Below are 19893 nucleotides of genomic sequence, written 5' to 3' on the forward strand. Positions count from 1 at the left end.
GAATATTGAATATTGAACTGTTACCAAAATGGTAACCCTGCTCAGCTCTGCAGGATGAGACACCTTAGTTCCATGGAGCAAGGTACTTCCAAGTCAAAGTGGCATTTATCAATATTTCCTCAGCTTTTCATCTCTGCTATGTTTTTGTGGGGGCAAAAGAGTGAAGTTCAAGCCAACTCTAAAGGAAATGAGTAACAAAGGATTGCACTGCCCACAAGAACTGGCTGGGATAGAATCTTTTAAACAGTGCCAAGGAAGATGGGCATGGCAGCAGCAGCTCAGAGAATGTATCCTTCATCTTCTTCCCATGACAGTGACTTCTGCTTCTGAAAATTCTGCTGCTAAAAAAATTCAGTTGAGTTCTGCACGATTCTCAGAATGGAAAATGGTGCAGAACAGAGAAGGTGAGTGTCATAGGGAAGACTGTCACACATACACACTCTCACCCAAAAGGCAGGTTTCACATCTAAAAGACTTCCATTATTCAGTATCTTAGGAAGAACCTCAACTTGCCCAGGCAGGTAAGCTTCTGCAGGCCCTGCCTCATCGCCTGACCTCTGCCTCACTCCATGACTTCCGACGGCAGCAGTCTCCCTCCACCCCTGCCTCACCTTTTCCACTGCTCTGTTGTTCCAGCCTTCACCCTTGCCCACAACATGCACTTCTTGGTAGACCTGACAGCAAGTCTATCAGCCATGTGTGCATCAGGCTAACATCCCACACTGCTTCACAGTTCCCTCATGCAAATTTCTCAACCTGATTTTCACCCCACTCTTACTGCTATAACCTTCTCATCTGGTTCAGTCTGTGGTGCACCTGCCACAACAGGGATCTGAAGCAGTATTAAGAAGCCAAGCTTTAGCCAAAGGGTCAGTGAAATGAACTGCTTCCCTGAGGGTGCAAGGCATGGAACATTATTCTAGCTATTCTCCCTGTGCTCACTAGGGAGGACTGGAATCTGTTGGCTTTTTCCCAACAGCAGATACTCAGTCCCAAGGACATGCACAGGGTCTCAGTGCTTGTGGGGAAATATGGAGAAGGGAAGGCTGGAACATGACTCAAGCCTCTTTAGAAACCTGAGAATCTACACGGAGATGGGTAGAACAGAAAAGGAGGCTTACAAAAGCAGCAACTGTTGGGAAGTTTCAGAGTGCACTTGTAACTGACTGGGCAGGAGAAAATAAAGCAGAATCACTGCCCCAAAGTTTAAGCAGTTTGGCTTTGTAGAAGAAATGATAGCTTAGAAGTAAATGCTGGCACAGAAATATTTTAAAGCATCACCAAAGCATACCCAGCATGTCAAGAAAAATAAACAGAACATTTCTCTGTCCTGAACACACACCAAAAAAAAGGTTTGTTTTGTAAGAAGAAATAGTTTGACTTCTCTTTGTACCATGAGAGACAACTATCAAAACCCTAAAGGAAGAAGAGTCCACATCATATTACTAAAGGCCCTTTGCCTTTTCCCTGCTAATGCGGAACAGGGCAGGAGTTTTTATGATCTTGACCAAGGCAACAAAAAGCAAATTATTTAAATTAAGTATGAACATTCCAACCAATGCAGTTCTTTACAATCATGATCTCTGCGTTTCCCATTGCTATTTTCTTTCCTTCTTCCAAAATTCTACTCCCTACTCCACACCAAGTTTTCCAAAATTACGCTATCTTTACATAAAATATAACCTAGGGAATGGGAAGGATGCTGTCTTCTAAGAGTGTGTTTGGGATTAACCTTGTTATGCAAAGTCCAGAGACAAAAGCTGCTTATCTGGGCAAGACGCTTTGACATTACTAGCTAGAAAAATACCAAAGTAGCATAAATCAAAGCATAATCCCCATGATAAATAAAAGGGGTTTTCTTGTTTGGTTGGTTTTTCCCCCCAGTGACATTTCAGATCAGTTCTTTTTTAAAAAAAAAAAACCTTTCAATTGTTGGATTAAGAGTCAAAGAAACTCCATTTCTTACCTATGTTTTTGCAAGTTTTATGTTCATAAGGATGTATGGAGTTTCTCTGTTGGATCACGGTTTTAGTCTCTAAAGAATTACATCTCTGCAACAACTACAAAATGCTTCACAACAGAAGAAGACTAGGGAAAGGAGAGGATTCTAGCATCTTCAGAAGGTTTCACAGACCAAAACAGTTATTATCCCTTGAGCAATGGTACAAATCTTCAAGTTTACTTCAAAACACTGACACAGTTTTCCATTTGCTCTTTAATGAACTCCCCCCACTCTGACTGCTGTACCCTTAATGTTTCTGTCAAAGTCAACTCCCCTTGAGTCCTTCCTTCAGGCATTCCTGAACCGTAGCTCCTGAGGAGCACCTGCTTCACGAGTGATTCGGGTGAACTCCACAGCAGGGTTATGTTCAGAGGGGCCTGCTGGGTAACCAAGAGTCAAGGTGTGGAAGGAAGAGTGCAGGCACTGAGCAAATCACCACAGCTGGCACACCTACCCACACCCAGCTGTGCTGGGCTCCTGCTGCCTGTCCAGACCTGTCTCATCTCACAGTGGACTGTCAGCAGACCCATGAAGTCACTGTCACTGCCTGTCTCAACACCATTCTACAGCTGTTTCTCCATCAGACTAAGGTATGGCGATGGTATGTGCCTTGCTGCGCTTCAAAGAGAGAAAGATCTGATACATGGCTCATAGGATCAGAAAAGCAGGCCACAACTCCAGAGCTTTCAGTCTAGGAACTGCAACTCCTGATTGGGGGGGGGGGTGGGGCAGTGGGTGTAAACAATCTGTTATGAATTGAACAACTGATTCAGATAAACAAATAAAACCAGAGTCCTTTCCTGCTTCTATTTTAGAATAAAAATAATTTGCTACCATTACTGCTCTAGAGTATTTTGCTGTTACACTTTCTAATGAGAGAGAGCAATAAACTGTCCAGAGAAACGTCACATCTCAAATTCTGAAAGAAAATAACATATTAGTGAATGAACTTTAAAAAAAAAATCATTTATGTAAAAGGATGTTCTATTTACAAAGGTCAGTTTACTCTTTATGATATGCATAACCACTACCAGAAAAAATATACATAAAAGAAACACCTCATCTTTCAAATAAACATTTACAAATACTCTGCTTAAACCACTAGAAAAATTAAGACATTTGAAATGAAGAGTGCATTCTGCATGCAGTTAAGATAGAAATTACATTGCTGGACTTCAGTGTGTCATTTTTTATCACTGTGAACAACACACACTTAGGCTTTTCTGAAACACCATAACTTGGTTATTACCTTAGGATCTCAATAGGAGGACATGGATCTCCATTAACAAGTTATTAGCTACTCTGTGTTTTGCCATTAAGAAAGGACATCCCAATTTTCTTCTCAGTAGGAGGGTCTGGTCTTGTCCAACTTGGTGTCCTTTTCCCTGAGTTTCTCTTTAGTGTTCTGCTAGGATGATTGTTGGCTTGGTACATCTACCAGTCCTTGGTGAGGACTCTTCCCGTTACAAGGCAGAGTTCAGAAATTCCAGGAGCTGGGCACGGTTCCGGTCTCTCTGTAGAGCAGAAAAGCAGAGGCAGTGGTTGAACAGACCTGTACTCAGGAGCAAGGCCACAGATCCCTGTTTTCTGTGGGGTTTCCACATCCCAAAGCAAGCACCATTGACACAGCTGGATCTAACCAGCTACCAGTGAGGCATGGGTGCCCAGGGGAAGTGCCAGGCAATGGCTACTGGGGAGACAAGCTGTCACTATTCCATGAGACATTTCCTAAGTGGCTCCCTAAGGAGGCTCCACTGGGTTGTCATCGTGCAGCTCACAGCTTGCCCAGGAGGGAACTCACAAGCACAACAGATGCTCCTCTCTGGTGGCTGAGGCAACTTTCACTGTACTCACAGCAAGTCCTGGGCTTTGGGAAGTATCTTTTTTTCCCTGTGCATATACAGCAGCTTATGCAGCATAACAGAACCCTGAATTTGGGTTCTCTCTTCACATAAGGGATGACCCAACCAGTCAATTCCAGCGTTTTTTATAAAAAATCATTGAATCTTTAAATATTGTAGATAATGGAATTCAGCAAGACCACAGGCACCAATCTAAAAAAGGACCAACATCAAATATTTGACATCAAATATCATAACAAGCAGGCTACTGGAACAAAACTAGCAAACGTTCAGCATAATTTAACACACACTTTGGTGTCACAGAGAGAAGATAATGTCTTTTCAGTCAAATTTAACTTAGAATGCTCAGGACTGCTTTGGTAGCTGTAGAATGAATGACTAGGGCTGAACCTGAATCTGCCAAGGATACCTCAAGGAAGTAACACTTCCTGACCAGTACCAGAGCCCTCTGCAGGTCACCCTAAGGTGATGAAGAGTGAAGGTATTAAGTGCTGAGTCCAAACATCCATAGCAACAGCACACAACACTATGCACGGTATTTATTTCCCTGAGTATCTCAGCAAAAATATTTGACTGCTCTGAGAAAATGCAGGAGCATGTGGTCCTAATAACACAACTGAGTTTTTAAAAATTCCTCTCTAAATAAAGGCTAGTCTTGCATGTGTTAGAAAAACACAGTGAAGTAGCAATTACCACAAGCGATCACAAGAGACTGAAAGAAGATGAGTACAATTAGCACTAGTGTAAGAGAAAGCTACAAATTGGCTAATGATTACAGGCTGAAATTCTAAGGACCTGCACAAGCATCCTTTGGTTTATCTGCTCATGACTGAACATTCCAAGCCCCTTCCTAACATAAAACCTGACAAAAGAATGAATTAAAATTTCTCAGAGGGCTCACAGTCACACTAAAAGCTACACTCAGTTTACAACTCTTAACTGTAAGACCCACTCTTCTACAAAAACTACGACTAGAAAAAAATATTAAAAGATCCAGTATTATTTCTTAGGAACATTTAGACTAATTAACTCCTACCTCTATATCTTCCTTAGTCTTTTTTATTTTCATCTTAATTTTCTTTCCAGTTATCATGCTGTAGTTTTCATTCTTCTTTTTGTTTTTGAAGAACTGAAATGAGATCACATGTTAAGAAGACATAAGTTTTGTTCTGTACAAATCTTATGTAAAATAACAGACAATAATCTTTTGTACTTCCTTACTGTCCACAACGAGAGAAAGGTTTCAACTGGTTGATGACCAAACTGGTGATCTTATAAACAATTTTATGATGGGATGGATTAAGTATGTAGGTGAGAAATAAAACAGGGCTTCACACTCAGACCAGCATACCTTCGAAAGCTGGACAGGTCCTGTTTTCTCTTTCCTTTTCTTTTTTTCCTTCTTTTTCTTCATTTTGTTCTCCTTTTTCCTTTTCTACAAGAATAAGACATACACCCTTATGCTTACAGACTAACAAGGGCAAAAACCCCCAAACCCACAAGGATCCCTCAAGACCACTCAAGTGAAGACAGCCACGACTGCTTGCCCTTACCACTGCTGGACAAGTAGTTGAAAGTAACACACCAGAGTTAGCAACCCTTGGGACCCTGAGGAACAGAAAAGGTCTGATTCCCCATTCTCTCTCTTTTAAAGTAACCTCAATATAAATCACTGAACATGGAATAGAAAAATTACAACAGCAAGAATTTACCATTCACTTCTCTCACCAACTATAAATAATTTCTTCTGGCAAATTCTATAAAGTTATTAAGATTCCCCACTTCTCTTTTCTTCAGGGACTACTCTAAACTCCAGCTAGACCAGCAATGATTGGCAAAAGTAACTTTTAAATGCTTTCTCTTTTTGTATAAAGTCAGGTACCCATTTATCAGTTCAGCTACCACAACCCTAAAAGCATGATTTAGATTTACAAAGCCACAGAAAAAAACAATGTCTTACATGACATTTAAGGTTATGGAAATATAAATAACTGTTTTGTTTATTAACTACTTATTTCTCTTTGTAAACTTTTACCTTTTTATTATGTTTTTCCTTTTTCTTTTTCTTTGACTTAGATTTAGGAGAATCTGAAATTAAGGAAAGAAATAAACAATAAAGTCAAATCCTGTAAGTTTACCATTCTGAAAAAGGTATTTGTTTTACAGATAAGACAGAAAAATATGAAACATATGAAGAAAGTGCTATAGTTTCAGATATATATATAGATATAGATATAGATATAGATATAGATATAGATATAGATATATAGATATATATGTTGAACTAACCCTGAGAAAGAGAACACATTAAGTTACTGCCACTTACTGGACTAACATGGAAACTGAAAATACCTGATTTACTGATTCCGCAGATGTGCTGGCTTCACCCAAGTTCTCAAAGATAAATGCTTGAAATGTTAAGTCCAAAGTAGGGCTAAATCAAACCCACAACTCTGGCCTAGATAGATTGGTGAAGTAGAAAAAGATCTGTGTTTTGAAAATGCAACAAATTGAGGGGCTTAAATATTGTTACCAAGTAACATTTATTTGAATGGCAGTTTTTCTTTAGAAAGACTTCAAATTAACACAAGAACATTGCAAACTGTGTGTGAAGTGGCACCTTTACACACAACAGGAAAGGGTTATGAGAGAGACACTGAACAAGCAGCACTGGTATTCTGCACTGTCACTTTGTGTTGGTTTCACCACTTTTAAAACAAGTTTCCAGTTTTGATTGCTCTCAGGAGTGCAATCATAACTGGAAACCATCATGTGCATGTGGAGGTAGCTTACCTCTACTACTACTGGAAGAAGATGACCTTGATGATGAGCGTGATGAGGAAGAAGAAGTGGATGTACTGCTCGAAGACGATGTGGATGAAACAGATGAGGATCTGCTTCTGCTGCGCTTTCGTTTCCTTTTTTCTTTTCCTTAGGGCAACACAAGGCAACAGTGACAAGCCTGCTAGTAACTGTGGCCTACAGAAATGACTCTCAGTAGAACAGAAACACAATAAACCCCTGTTTAGAGGGGTTGGCTGTGTTTTTCCCTGCTCTTCCAGTGTGCCATGGTCTATTGCCATCACCAAGCAAGCCAACCCAATAAGTGACACAAAGGGTGATACACAAACAAACCACAGAACAGCAACAGATCACAGCACCTACCTCGGGCCTTCAGCCCTTCTTCTGATGTTGCACACAGCGTCTTACTTTTTTCATCCTTCCTGTTATCCATATCTAGTCAGAGGCAAAAGGACATTCAGTAATATCATTTCCAAAAGACTTTGGAGGGGGGGAAGTTCAGAAACAGAGGAAACGAGCCAGCACGCCTGAGGGCAACGCCATAGAACCACAAGGTGGGACAGGTTGGAAGGGACCACAGAGGGTCACCCGGTCCAACCTCCCCGCTCCTGCAGGGTCATCCCGGGGCACACGGCACAGGACCGCATTCCCCTCCCATGGCACTGCACCACACTGCGGGGGGAAAGCACGTTCCGGCTCATCCCCTTGCACCAGGAACCGGAGGCCAGACCCGCTCTCGGGTGCCGCTGGCGCAGACGCCGGGGGGGGGTTTACCCACACCTACGTGTCGGGCTGTCTCTGGATCACGGATCCCGGCCACGGCCCTCAGCGGCCGGAGGGCCCCCCTCCCAGGGCCCAGCCCGGCCCACCCTTCCCCGGCCGCCCCAGGGCCCCCGACCCACCCGCACTGCGGCCGCGGCCGCCCCGGCTCCGCCGCCGCTCGGCCGGCGCCGCCCGCGACCCGGAAGGGCTGGGGCCGCCCGCCGCCGCTTCCTGCCCTCCCTGAGGGCTCCCAGGCACAGGGACGGAGCGCGGCCCCCGCTCCGCCTGCCGACACGCCGGACTTTGCCCTGCCGGGGCCCCTTCCCCACTGCACAATACCGCCGTAGTCGTGGGATACTGGAACAGTTCCTGTTCCTGCTCCGAACCGAAACAAATCCAACCCCTGCTGAGCCCAAACCCGCCCCACCACCAGTTATCACCGCAGTGCATCCTCACACCTCGAGGACATTCATCTGATCTAGCTTTGGATTTACTGAACTTGCAAGTGCAGCTGCTCTGCGAGATCCAAGTGCAAACGAAAATACCCATGAAGCACATTGATTCCTAATCTTAAGCAGTGTTGGTTTTTTTTTGTTGTTGTTGTTTTTTAATTAGTGTAAACAAATACCCAGTACTCCACATCCTTAAAAGTCTGCTTCAGTCCAGGCAAAAGGAATATAGGCCACAGGCCCTCCAGAAGGATGATAAAATTATTTATTCTTACATTAGATTATGTACACAGTAAAGACATTCAGCTAGAAAAATGCCTCTATTGTAGTAAGAGATATTCAAACAACTACAAACTATCAATAAATACATTAGAAACGTGCAGTATGCTGATGTAGAAATACCCTATGCTCTTTTGGTTACTTACCCAGTACAATATTATTGAAAAGTTTTTTGGTATTCTTCATGCAACATCAAAACTCTTCCTGACAGTTCATGCTATACATTTTTTTTTTCTTTATTAAGAATGGGATGAAATTTAAAACCCTGTTTACAAGCAGTTAAAAAAAATCACTGAAAATTTTAACATAAATCTCTTAATTTTTGTACTAAAAAGAAAAAATTCAAAGAAGGTTGTCTTTAAAAAAAAATTAATCTTCTTAACTAATTCTTTATAAAACAGGCAGTATATTCAAAAGGGATGTTTCCATCATCCAGGATGAATTTGTGCTTCAGATTTTTAAAAGGAATATTGATGGCAAAAACCTAAACCCAACCAGTAGGTAGAGGAGAGATTGCAGTAGGAACTGCCTAAAACCCAACATGCTTCCAAAATCTGTCTAGAAAAACACTAAACACTTATCCACGTCACTATGCCATCACCTACTCTAACAATTAGAAATGGAGTTTTAATAATACTTAGCTCTCTTCATGCTCAAACTTCTTCACATTTAAATAACATTTAAATAACCCTAACGCTTCTGCAAGTATTATTATTCCCATTTTACATTTGGGGTGGTAGAGGCAGAGAGGGCTGGGAGTTTCCCAGGATCCAGACCACACACATCCTATTCATCTTGCCTCCCTTGCTTGTCCGAGTTCTTTATCACTTCCTGTATTTAACACTCAGTGTACTGGAGAGCCCCAGGACACAGGATGGTACGTCCCCATCAGTTGTTAGTGATTATTACGCAAGTTGTGTGTCACTTTGAAAGTTACATGACAAATATGAAAGTAATCAGCGACATGAAATCCAGGCTCAGGGTTGATGTCACAAATGGCACACCACTGACAAAACAAGCCTGCTCTTTTTGTAACCAAGTGTTACGCCTAATTCATTCTGTTTTACAGCTGAAATGACTCTTGAGGTCAATGGTGGTGGTACACAAGAATAAAATTTGTTCCTCACAATCTGTCCCAGGAACACGGAAAGCCCCTATGGTGGCTCAGTACATCTTGACATTATAAAACAAAAAGGACTTCTAGATCAAAACAAAGATTCTGCATGTGCTAACCCATCATGAGGTACAGATTACTAAGGTCTCTTCCCCTCCACCCCTGAGTTAGAAAATACATGTGTCTGAACTATGTCCTGAAAACCATGTGGGAAAGTGTCTAGCAATAAGACTGCAGATACAAAATAAAGTATTTTGCCTTCATCTTGGTATCAGTCCTTGAATTTTTTAGATTCTTATCAACATCCCTCATGGAAAGGGCATTTTTCATTTTACCACATTTGCACTCCTGAATTTTCTATCTTATGCCTTGCAGTCTGTGCCCTGTTTTGATTTTTATCCTGCCTAGTTTACTCTTACTCTAAAACCATCTTAGTTTCTTGCTGTCTCTTGATAAGCTTTGGAGCAATGGATAATGCTGTGGTGTTTCCCTACCTGACCAGTGAGAGATAAGAGATGCAAAATTCCGCCACTTTTAATAACAAAATCACTGAGTATGCAAAATTACATTACTCTTACAGGCACCCAAAGGGCATTAAAAAGGCACATGTGTTCTGTGTCACTTGTTCCTCAGTGCCTGACCTTGATGGTTTTAGTGTGTCTCCAATAAACCCTGTACAATGCACACATTCCTTTGCAATATGGAAGGAACTTGGAATAAAAATTAAGATCTCCAGACATCACAGTCAGCAGCTGTGTCATCCTTTAACAAACACTAAAGCTGCACTGATTGTCAAAATTGGGTTCTTACAGCAACCTCACTCCCTAATCTATTTCCCCCCTTCTTCCCCAAACTTCTAGGAGAGAGGAAAATTGCATGTTACATAAATGAGCTATTCCCCAAGCTCTTCCTGCCTTTTGTAGAGCTGGTAAGGCCAGAAAACATCTCATTTGCACAGATGTGGAAGAAAAAGAACAGGAGTTTTGCCCCTCTTCCAGCAGTGCAGCCAGGAGCTGGCAAGCTGGCCGAGTGCCCTGCCTCTGGCCATGTCCTGAGAGGTGAACAGCACCTGCAGCTTTTAGCTTCAGATGGGGACTGTGAATGTTTACACCAATGGAAACCAGTCCCAAGGCACTAGGCAGGAGTGGAAAGGACATAAGAAAGCTGTTATGACCTGGGGTATTCTGTACAGCTGAAACAACGGGCTAAAAAAGTAGGAGGCATTGGCCCCTTCCTCTGGGCTTTCTGGAAAAATACAATTAAAACAAATAAAAAATATGCAAAATACTTGGCAAATGTTCTCCCTGCTTCAAAAATCCAGGAGATGGAGGGATCAAGACACATTGATTCAAATTTGCTAATGTTGAAATGTTTCCATTGAAGACAGATGAAATGCACTTGCATGTTTGGGCATGGCTTCACTTCTGTGTGAGGGAGAGGAGCCCACAGGCCTGCCTGGGCTCCTGGGAATTTACTGGAGGTGGTTCATCTCCAAATGCCAGTCTGGTGATGGGAGCCAAGCATTCCCCCCATCGTGGACTGAACCAAACTGGATTGAATGCATGTTTGCACCAACCTGGACTTCTAGCTGCCTTAAAAATGCAGTCTTGAAAAAAAGGATAGAAAAGGAAAGGCTGATGCTTTGGCAATTCATTATCTGTCCTGTAGGCCAAAGCCATGAAACAGTCTCAGTAGCTTGACTGGTGGCAATTTGCTATTGCATGGCTGGTGCTCACCACAAAAGCAGTTCCTCATGCTTACAGCAGTCACACTGACCGGGCACGCTTATCACAATTCCTCCAAATCAGTTAGATCCACGACCACTTTCAAAAAGAGAGTGTCATCTCTGATGTAGGTGTTCTTTGTGCTCTCCAGGACAGTGTGCGGCACGAAGCGCGGACAGCCGGAGGCGATATTCATTTCTCCATCCGGCCTTTTGAAACTGCTGCTGTTGGGGTCAGCTCTAAAGACGTCCACAATGTGATTTTTTTTCCCACTTTGGTCCAAAAGCATAAGTGTAACCTTCTGCTTGAAAGGCCACAGCAGTAGTGAGTCAAACTCGCCCCTCATGACCACGAAGTAGAGGGAGATGTGCGTTCCCTTTCCCGAGCCGTCCCCGTTCAGGTAGGCTCTGGCACACAACCTGTACCCACAGCGGCTGGTGTAGAAGGGCTGGCTGGCTATGGACAGCACACGGCCTTCCACTGCCTCTCTTTTCTTCTTCTGGTAGTCTGTGATTTTCCAGATTAATTTCCCATTGTAGCACGTGCCTTCCAAAAGCTTAAATCGTTCTTCGTTCTTATTGAGCTGTGCTTTGTGAATATTGATCTGCAGATCATGTTTGCTGGACTGATCTTCCAAAACAACTGAGAGAAGAGAGAAAAAAAAAATAGGAAAAAAAAAAGAGAGAGAGACTTGGTACAATAAAATTGTCAGAGCCCTGGATAAAATGAGCATCCCAGAGTCAAGCTGGCAAAACTGATCTACCCAAGCCTGAGTACAGGCTATGAACTACAGCTGTTAACTTTTTAAAACTGTAATTGCAGCTGGTAGTTGAATAAGAAAAGTGTCAACTATAAATCGTGTATGCCTGAATAGCAGCACAGCCTCCATCACAGTGCAGGAGCCAAACCAAGGCCAGCTCTGTGGCCCTGCAGTGCCACTGGAATTCTGTGTAGTAGGGATAGGTGGGAGAACACCATCACAATTTGGTCTCAGAATGCAAGAATAAAGCACTTTCTAGTAGCACCAGAGCCTCTACTTAGCCACCAGTAAATCAGCAACCCTCCCCACCTGTGCAGGGAAGTGCCAACCTACCCAAGCGCTGGTCGTACGTCTCCATCAGGGCAATCTTCTGTTTCACGTTTTCAATTGTGTCAAACAGGGGCTGCAGGTCTAATTTACTTTGCTGCTGGTTTGCCATCTGTATTAGCTGTTTCACTTGTGATTCCAGGCGTGCAGACTTATCCAGGTGACTGGCCAGAGCCTTCTCAGTCCATGCCATTGGAAGAGGGTGGGAAGTAGAGGCAAGAGATATCCATAAAACCAGATATTTGCTTTGAATTAAGATACTGAAGTCTTTAGCATGTCAGCAGTATCAACATATGATGCATTCAGAGTGTTCTGCTGGCTTCGGAACTTATCCCAGTGCTCCTTCATGATTAATTCAGCACATTTACAGACTGAGAAGCCATCCCTCATTCAGAACCCATCCACACTGCACCACTTCATTCAATTCATTATTCAAATTTACACCTGCACATTTGCCCTGGGCATCTGACCATGAGAATTTCTACAGTGCTTTTTGCCCAGATCATGTATCCAAACTTCTGTATCAATGAAAATGAAAAGACAATACCATATTGTAAAAAAATGAGAAGGTCTTGGGGAGATTTGTTATTGCTGTGCTATGAATGGCAACTATTACTGGAGAAACATATTTCAGGATGCAAAAAAGCAATTGGTAAAAAAAGTAAAATCAATGTCTCACCTGAGTGCTTACCATCAAGTTGTTGTTGTTACCAAACAGTTGTGTATACTGTCTGAATTCTTTCTCACACTTCTCAATGGCATCTGCTAGCTGCTGGATTTTGATCTCTTTACATTCCAGGCTCTTATACAGGTCAGATATCTACAGATTGAAAAAATCAGAGTATAAATGCTAAGGAACACCAAAATATACAATGAAGAAATTATAACGTATCTGACTATATAAGAGGCACTGGAAAAGTTAACAATGCAAATCCTCCAAGTGAGCTAGATAGAGCACTCCTTAATTCACTATTTGTGAATAAGCACTGGCAAGAACTGAATAGATCTGTGTGGCTCCAGGCGCAAAGAGGCTGCTATCTCTCATTCCCATAATGATCCATTCAGCTCTATAGTGGGATAATATATACTTACATGCACAGGTGCATGGCTGTTTCTGTGTGTATGTATATGCATTTTCTTCCTCTAGTGAGGTCTAACCAGCAGAAGAGATGAGTCAGTGAGGGATACACACTTCAAAACCAAGTTTTAGCAGTTGGGACTGTTATTTCTTGCATAAACAAGCAAAGAGTAATCCATCAGCTTGGATCTACTCAGTTAACAGGACTGGGCCTACAGCCAGTGTCTCCTGCTGGGAGGCAAAGAAGTGATCTTGAGCAGAGAGGTGCTTGCAACTGGCTCTGCTGTCCTCCATGCTGCCTCCACACAGAGCAGGTGACCTGGGCAGCTAAAGGCTGCTTTTTGGAGCAACCTGGCCAGTCAATGAAACTTTAAAATACTTTATCTCTAAACCTCATATCCAGCGTAAAGCAGAGACTGAAAGCAAATGAGGTGAGCAATAGCAAGGAGCCTCCCACTGTGCCTGGTGGAGAATATAAGTGCCTGAGCACAGAGAGGTTTCCCTGTAATTGACTGACTTCACTAGAAGAGCTTATTCGGTCTTCTGAGGTGTGAAAAACCATAAAAACAGTCTTCTAAAATGTACCTGTTCTAAACCAGGCAACAAATGTAGAATCTCATATCATCCTCTAACCAGTCAAGAACTGCTGAAGAGTGCTCATTAAATATGACTTACCTGCTCTTCCAACCGGGAGTTCTTGTCTAAAATCTGCAGCATGTGTTCCCTCAGGGCACTGTTTTCATGTTCAGCAAGTTTCCCTCTTTTAACCTTAGTGAGGCAGAGGGGGGGAAGTGAAAGAATAAAATAATAAGATAAGCAGATTTTTGAAGCTGTTGGTAAAAAAATGTTTTGATGCAAACATTCAAAGTGTCTCCTTTATGCCTTGAAAGTGAGGGAAGGACAGTCCTGATTCTCTAGTATTTCAGCTTAGCCAGCAGAAGTGGTTGTGAAAGGACATAAATTAGTTATTTCAATTATTCTGATTGGTCTGGGAGACAAAGTCCAGTCCTGGTACAGACAAAGATCTGTAAAACAGTACCTTTACATGACAGCCGTACTGCTTGTATGGACAGTCCACTTCTGCCTCGGGACACACGGCATGGTGCTTTTCAATCTGCATGTATTAATGAAGCAGTTTGTGATTAAATAAATACTTAGTAATTTGAAGCACTAATAAAATCTAAATGCCTGCAAAAAGGGTGAATAAAGGCCATTGTCATGACACCACCAATCACTTTACCAGGAAAATGAGTATTCAGAATCAATAAGCAAGCCGGGTATTTTTCCATGCTGCAAAACAGCAGTGGCTTGCAGTGACAGAATAATCCACTTATAAGATGGGAGATATATCCCTTTTAGGATTGAACAAAGGAAACTCTTAGAGCAATGAAATTTTATTGGCACGGGCCAATGGGGTCTGCAGCGTAGCTTTCCATTTTCACAAATTCATCTGATCTGCTGAATCACAGTATCGGAAAAAAATAAGAGTACCTCTTTTTTCAGAATTATTTGTGAACAGTTTTGGAGACAAGGCACAGGATAATCAGGACAGTCATTTTTCTCATGATTCTGAAGAAGAAGAAAACAGAACAAGGCAATGGCTTTCATTTTTGTAAAGTAGTATATACAGAGGAAACTATGCAAAAAATAACCCAAACATAAAAATGCAAGCCACATATCACTTTGTTGCTCATAAGAGAGCATAATTAATTGGTTATGATTTAAAGTGCATTCATTATACTTCCTCCTTCAGCTACTCAGCCTAATTCTTTTTCAGGAGTTAAGTGCCATTGCAATGTTGGAAACTTTTCACTCAGCAATATCAAGGGGAAACAGGTGCTACGGATTCCTGGAAATGCTTCATAATCTTACCTCTATGTTAATTAACACTACATATGTATTACAGTACTGGCACCTCTCTTCTCGGAATTTACAGTGCTGCCTCAAGTGCTCCTTCAGGTCTTTGCGAAGAACTTGATCCTGACATCCATCATTAGTGCATTGCATGCATTCAAACAAACACTGCTGCAGATGCTCCTGCAACACACAGCAGCAGATTAAATGCCAAATGGCCAGTGTGACCTGGCACATTTCCTCAAATCAACAATCACCTCAGCATTCAGAATATGAATGAATACTGCGATTTACAAAGGCTACATAAAGCAAATGGTTCTTATTAAAAAAAAACAAAAAAAAAAACCTAAGGCAAAGGTGGAACAAGCTAAAAGCTGTAATATATGCTACTTACAGAGTATAGCTGTCATAATCTTTGTACTTACAACCATGTTGCTACAATAATTCTGAAGACAATCACGGGAATTTAGCTGATCATAAATACACAGAGCTGTCATGAAAATCAAAGGCTTCAAAATTTGATCAAGCAAACCAACCTGATATCGTCCCAGAATTACTTTTGAACTGCAGTCAGGAAAGTTTTTGCAGAACACATGCAAGTTGAGAACTTCTCTTTTACAGCAGTTGTCTTTGAATACCTGTAAAGGGAGCAAACCAGCCTTAATATGCAGCCACATGGGATGTTATAAATAATATAAAAGAACAAAACATCACTACAGATCTTCTAGGTGTTCAAGTGTAGACACCATAATTGTGAGTATGACTCTTGGTAATTCATATTGAAAATTTGTATTGAAACTATAAATTTAACCATTTATGACATTTCTAGTAAGCATAGAGTTCCCCCCCTCCCCACATAATTATTCCAGAGATGCTGATCCATCCCACAACCAGCAGGACTAGTAGCACAGGAGCTGTATAACCACTGCCAGAGCCTGCCTGTATCTAAAAGAAAGCAGCTGGAGCTAACAGGCTCTGAAAACCAAACCAGCTCTGTGCATGCTCCACTCTGCTCAAGCAGTGCCTTTGGGATGGGGGCAATGCTGAGATATCCTTTCTGTCCCCTCTGAGAAGCAGCACCATTCTCAGCTGCGTATGCAGAAACAAATGAAGCCCCCAGAGCAAACTCTCAGTCTTATTTAGAGATCTTCCCACATTGTTGTCATCAAAATTTGCAAGAAGTAGAAGATGGCAAATGAAAAACAAAAATCCTGTGCACAGTCTGATTATAATTTCCTATCAGGATGAGGAGAGAGAGGAAGGAGACATTTCATTTCCCTGGAAAATTTCTGTCAGGACCAGTATATAGCATACTTTTAAGCTTTAGAATATTAATAAGGACAAATGAATCCATTCTAAAACAAAACAACCAAAATCAACAATAGCTTGCAAAATAAAAAGGATGAACTTCTCTTTTCCTCTGAAAGTTACCCAAAAGTAAATTAGGTCTTCAGGGTTAAAGAGAGCTAATGGAGACAATCAAGAAAGCAAATTATAGCCAAGTTAAAATGAAGACAACCAGATAAACAAGATATCCCAGCAAGATAGGGCATTTAAAAAGCAAGGCAGTAAAATCTCCATTAAAAAAACAGATATCTGGTGACTTGGGAGGATTCAAAGCTTTGTGAAATTCTTCAACACTTTACTGGAAATACAGAGGACTAAAATGAAATAACTTTAGAACATGAGGTATAAAATGAAGCTTAAGCTAGACAGCCATAATCCCTTTCTGGGAGAGCATCACTGAGTACACTGCTTCCTTTAGCATTATTTCAGAGACAAAAAAAATGCTCAGCCCTGAGGACTAAAAGCCACCTTGTTGTCATCTATCTTTCCTTTCCCATGTAAATGCTGACTGCTGAAATAGAGCTATAGCCACTTACCTCATGCATTTTTATTGTTTCTTTGTCGACAGGACAGGTGGGTGCTGCATTTAACTCTCTAGATTAAAAGAAGAGTCATGTTAACCCACAGGAAATTCAATTTATTTTATGAAATTGGGCTGTGCTATAATCTGACTCTGACAGAAGTCAGCAGTAGATAGCATAAAAACAACAACAAAAAGTCCTTTAAAAACACTTTCGTCTGGCAACTACACAGCCAAATTCTGCCCACAGCTCAAAGAGGGCATAAAGCAGCAACCGTGAATACGTAACAGAAAGCAGAGTCTGTCCTAAGAGTGTTCAATGGCAAAAACCACAAGATGTTTTTTAATTAAGAGAACGTTGTCACTTTCTGACCATCTGCAGATCACAAATGTCGTATCTCAAAAAATCTCATTGTGTGCTTTAAATTCAGCCTTTGTCTACTAGAAGCAGTGCCCTCCTTTGTTACACCAGTAAAAGGAGATCGAATGGCTTCCTTCTTAAAAAGCATAGAAATTGTGTAAAACCCAGGAAAACAGTCATAGGCAGTGCAAAAGGAGTCAACCCAGAGACAAAGCAGCAAACATGAAGCATCTAAAGTTCACAAAAGGTAATTAGTGACATCCATCCACACAAAGAGACTCCTCTGCGACCTTTCCAGGTGAAATTCTGCCCTCAAGTACACCAGAGTCCATAATGTATTCCCAGACAGGTCTAGGGGGTAATCTCTTTTGTTCCAAGAAAGAGGGATGCCAGCAGCCTTGTGATCTGACTGCAGCATCAGGTAATATTAACATCAGTTTATAATTCTGCTAAATTCAGAGGAATTATACAGAAGCAAATGAACACAGCCTAATCTAACCACCAGCACCAACAGCGTGAGACATCAATGCAGCAAATTCCTCAGAAGAGCACCATGGCAGACAGACAGACCACAGCAGCATCTCACACAGCACTATCAGCTTACATCAACAGTTTCTTTATGCTGACTTCCCTGCGGCTCACCAGCACTGGGTAAGGTCTTTAGAGACACCTTTAAAACACTGAGCACGCAGTCACTGGGTTCAACAGAGCCCTTCCACTGACTCCTTCAGCCTCTCCCTGGGTCGGTAACATTATCATGGCACTCACTGCTGATGTACAGAAGACGTGGGCTGCTTTTTTTAGGGAACAAGGGGAGCTTGTGGACACGGGAGGAGTCTGCTCTCACCTCAGAGCAAGAATGCACTGCTGGCAGAAGCGGTGCCCGCATCCCGTCTGGTGGGGGTTGCGCAGGACCAGGTGGCAGTAGGCGCACTTGTACCGCTCCTCCAGGCTTTCCACAAACTTGTAGTCGGCGTCGGGCTCGAAGTCCAGGGAGCTGGTGCTGGAGGAGTTCTGGCGCGTGAAGATGCCCGAGACAGCAGCGGGTTCGTCACAGGCCATGGGAGCTGCACTGGGAAGCAAAGCAGACGCAGCGAGAAGCTCTTCAAACACTCCCTGGCAGCCACTCTGCATCGGCTACCGCTTGCAGCAGGCTGCTGCTGGCAGGAGGGCTCTCATCTGCAGGGGGGAGACAGGTGTCAGAGGGAAACGTGGCGCCAGCTATGGAAGAACAATATAACACTCACAGAACCACAAAACAAAGATCACGCTACAAGCATCAAAGCACACTTATTTGGAAAAAAGCTTCACAATCTGAAAATTATTCCACAGAATTGAGATTTTTATGGTTTGTTTGGTTTTTGATTTTTTTTTTTTTCTTGCAGCAGTTCTTAGTCTTAAAAAAATACAAGCATCTCAGATACAGCTGGGGAAAGCAGAGGCAAAGTCTTGGCCTTAATGTTCACCAGCAAAGTCTCCACTTAAAGCAGAGCCCACCCATATGAATTTACAAGATCATTGCACTGGTTCAAGCAGGAGATGGCTTCCTGGTTCCCAGCAAGGAGCATACAAAAAAAGAAGCCAGCAGGGGGATTTTACCTTCCGTTTCGGTGTTACAGGAGTTGAAGCCTCTTAACTTGACATCTTTCATTTTCCCATTGATCATTCATTTCTAGCAGTAAACTCTTATTTTACTTAATTATGTGCAAGTTTTTGGCTATATTAATTCTGTCTGAAAGAAGTGGTGGGAAAAAAGAGAAAGAAAACCAGGGTCGCAATCAGAAGTGTGATGTTTTCCTTTCAACCTACCATAACTCATACACAGCACACGAATGCAACGTTAATTTTCCAGTAGGAAAAACCATCAACATTTGTTCCAAGCCTTAAGCCACAAACCTTGAGATTTGCCACCAGTCTCTCAACCTTGAAGTTTTTATTTTTTTGCAAGTAGCTCAAGCCCTAGAGTCACTCTGGTTGGCATTTCTAGCAGCTTTGCACTCAGATGATGTTTTCCCTACAGGACTGTACAAAAGTACAACACACCTGAGCTCCCAGATCCTCATTTCCTAAGGGAAGTGCTCAGTTTTACAGCTGTGCTGTGGAATGCCATTTCTTCCCTGTGTGCACCACCCACACTGTCAGTCACTGGAGCCACTCTTACTGGCATTAGCACCTGTCTGAGAGCTCTCACTCATCTCCAGTAAGGTCACCGAGGGCATTTGCTGCTTTTGGAGGGAAGCAGGGCCAGCACATGACCATTAACAACCTTGTGTCTGGCATGAAACAGTGTGCCCAGTGCTGACACTGCCCTCCCTCCCTGCTGCAGTGGCCTCCTGGCCCACAAAAGCAGCAATTAGTGAGCTGCCACAGAGTACCTTGGGCTTCAGAGAGCAACATCCATTTTCCTTTCTACTTCAACAATCCGTACTGGGCGAGGAAATCCTGCAGACAGATAATGTGATTCAAAAACACACCAAAGCACTTAAGCAATTAAAATGTATTCCACAGCCAACATTTAAGTGCTCCTGTAACTCAGCACCCTTGTTAGTGACTGTACATAGTATTCACCTCCCCAGCTTGTGAGAGTCTCCCTGCCTTTCACCAGGCTGAATGTCTGACATACTCCAGCACAAGTGAGCATCTAATATTGGT

The 19893-nt window shown here is 42.4% G+C and overlaps 2 protein-coding genes across 2 annotated transcripts; both read right to left on the bottom strand.

Moving 5' to 3' along the window:
* Positions 1 to 2794: 2794 nt before the first annotated feature.
* Positions 2795 to 7977, bottom strand: LOC128785204 (ADP-ribosylation factor-like protein 6-interacting protein 4). The gene is made up of 7 exons (XM_053937502.1): positions 7569 to 7977; positions 7030 to 7101; positions 6658 to 6795; positions 5900 to 5952; positions 5216 to 5299; positions 4901 to 4993; positions 2795 to 3516 (listed from the first exon to the last, which is right to left on the bottom strand). The coding sequence occupies exons 1-7, from the start codon at positions 7975 to 7977 to the stop codon at positions 3466 to 3468; spliced, it is 900 nt and encodes a 299-aa protein (XP_053793477.1). The 3' UTR covers positions 2795 to 3465.
* Positions 7978 to 8125: 148 nt separating this feature from the next.
* TRAF5 (TNF receptor associated factor 5) lies at positions 8126 to 19684 on the bottom strand. The gene is made up of 12 exons (XM_053939499.1): positions 19617 to 19684; positions 18841 to 18973; positions 18089 to 18420; positions 16897 to 16954; positions 15550 to 15651; positions 15032 to 15196; positions 14651 to 14728; positions 14199 to 14273; positions 13835 to 13927; positions 12761 to 12901; positions 12088 to 12256; positions 8126 to 11636 (listed from the first exon to the last, which is right to left on the bottom strand). The coding sequence occupies exons 3-12, from the start codon at positions 18373 to 18375 to the stop codon at positions 11059 to 11061; spliced, it is 1746 nt and encodes a 581-aa protein (XP_053795474.1). The 5' UTR covers positions 18376 to 18420; positions 18841 to 18973; positions 19617 to 19684; the 3' UTR covers positions 8126 to 11058.
* Positions 19685 to 19893: the final 209 nt, after the last annotated feature.

The sequence above is a fragment of the Vidua chalybeata genome, chromosome 3, assembly GCF_026979565.1.
Source record: "Vidua chalybeata isolate OUT-0048 chromosome 3, bVidCha1 merged haplotype, whole genome shotgun sequence".
In the NCBI taxonomy this organism is placed as follows: Eukaryota; Metazoa; Chordata; class Aves; order Passeriformes; family Viduidae; genus Vidua; species Vidua chalybeata.

What these genes read in the sequence shown, in the direction of transcription:
- LOC128785204 (XM_053937502.1), bottom strand. Translation starts at nt 7,977, where the DNA reads ATGGGTATTTTCGTTTGCACTTGGATCTCGCAGAGCAGCTGCACTTGC. An exon ending in AGGAAAAACATAATAAAAAG is followed by an intron (nt 5,300 to 5,899) that starts GTAAAAGTTTAC and finishes TTATTCTTGTAG; the next exon opens with AAAAGGAAAAAGGAGAACAA. An exon ending in AGACTAAGGAAGATATAGAG is followed by an intron (nt 3,517 to 4,900) that starts GTAGGAGTTAAT and finishes TCTGCTCTACAG; the next exon opens with AGAGACCGGAACCGTGCCCA.
- TRAF5 (XM_053939499.1), bottom strand. Translation starts at nt 18,375, where the DNA reads ATGCAGAGTGGCTGCCAGGGAGTGTTTGAAGAGCTTCTCGCTGCGTCT. An exon ending in AAATAATTCTGAAAAAAGAG is followed by an intron (nt 14,274 to 14,650) that starts GTACTCTTATTT and finishes TAATACATGCAG; the next exon opens with ATTGAAAAGCACCATGCCGT. An exon ending in AGTACGGCTGTCATGTAAAG is followed by an intron (nt 13,928 to 14,198) that starts GTACTGTTTTAC and finishes TGCCTCACTAAG; the next exon opens with GTTAAAAGAGGGAAACTTGC.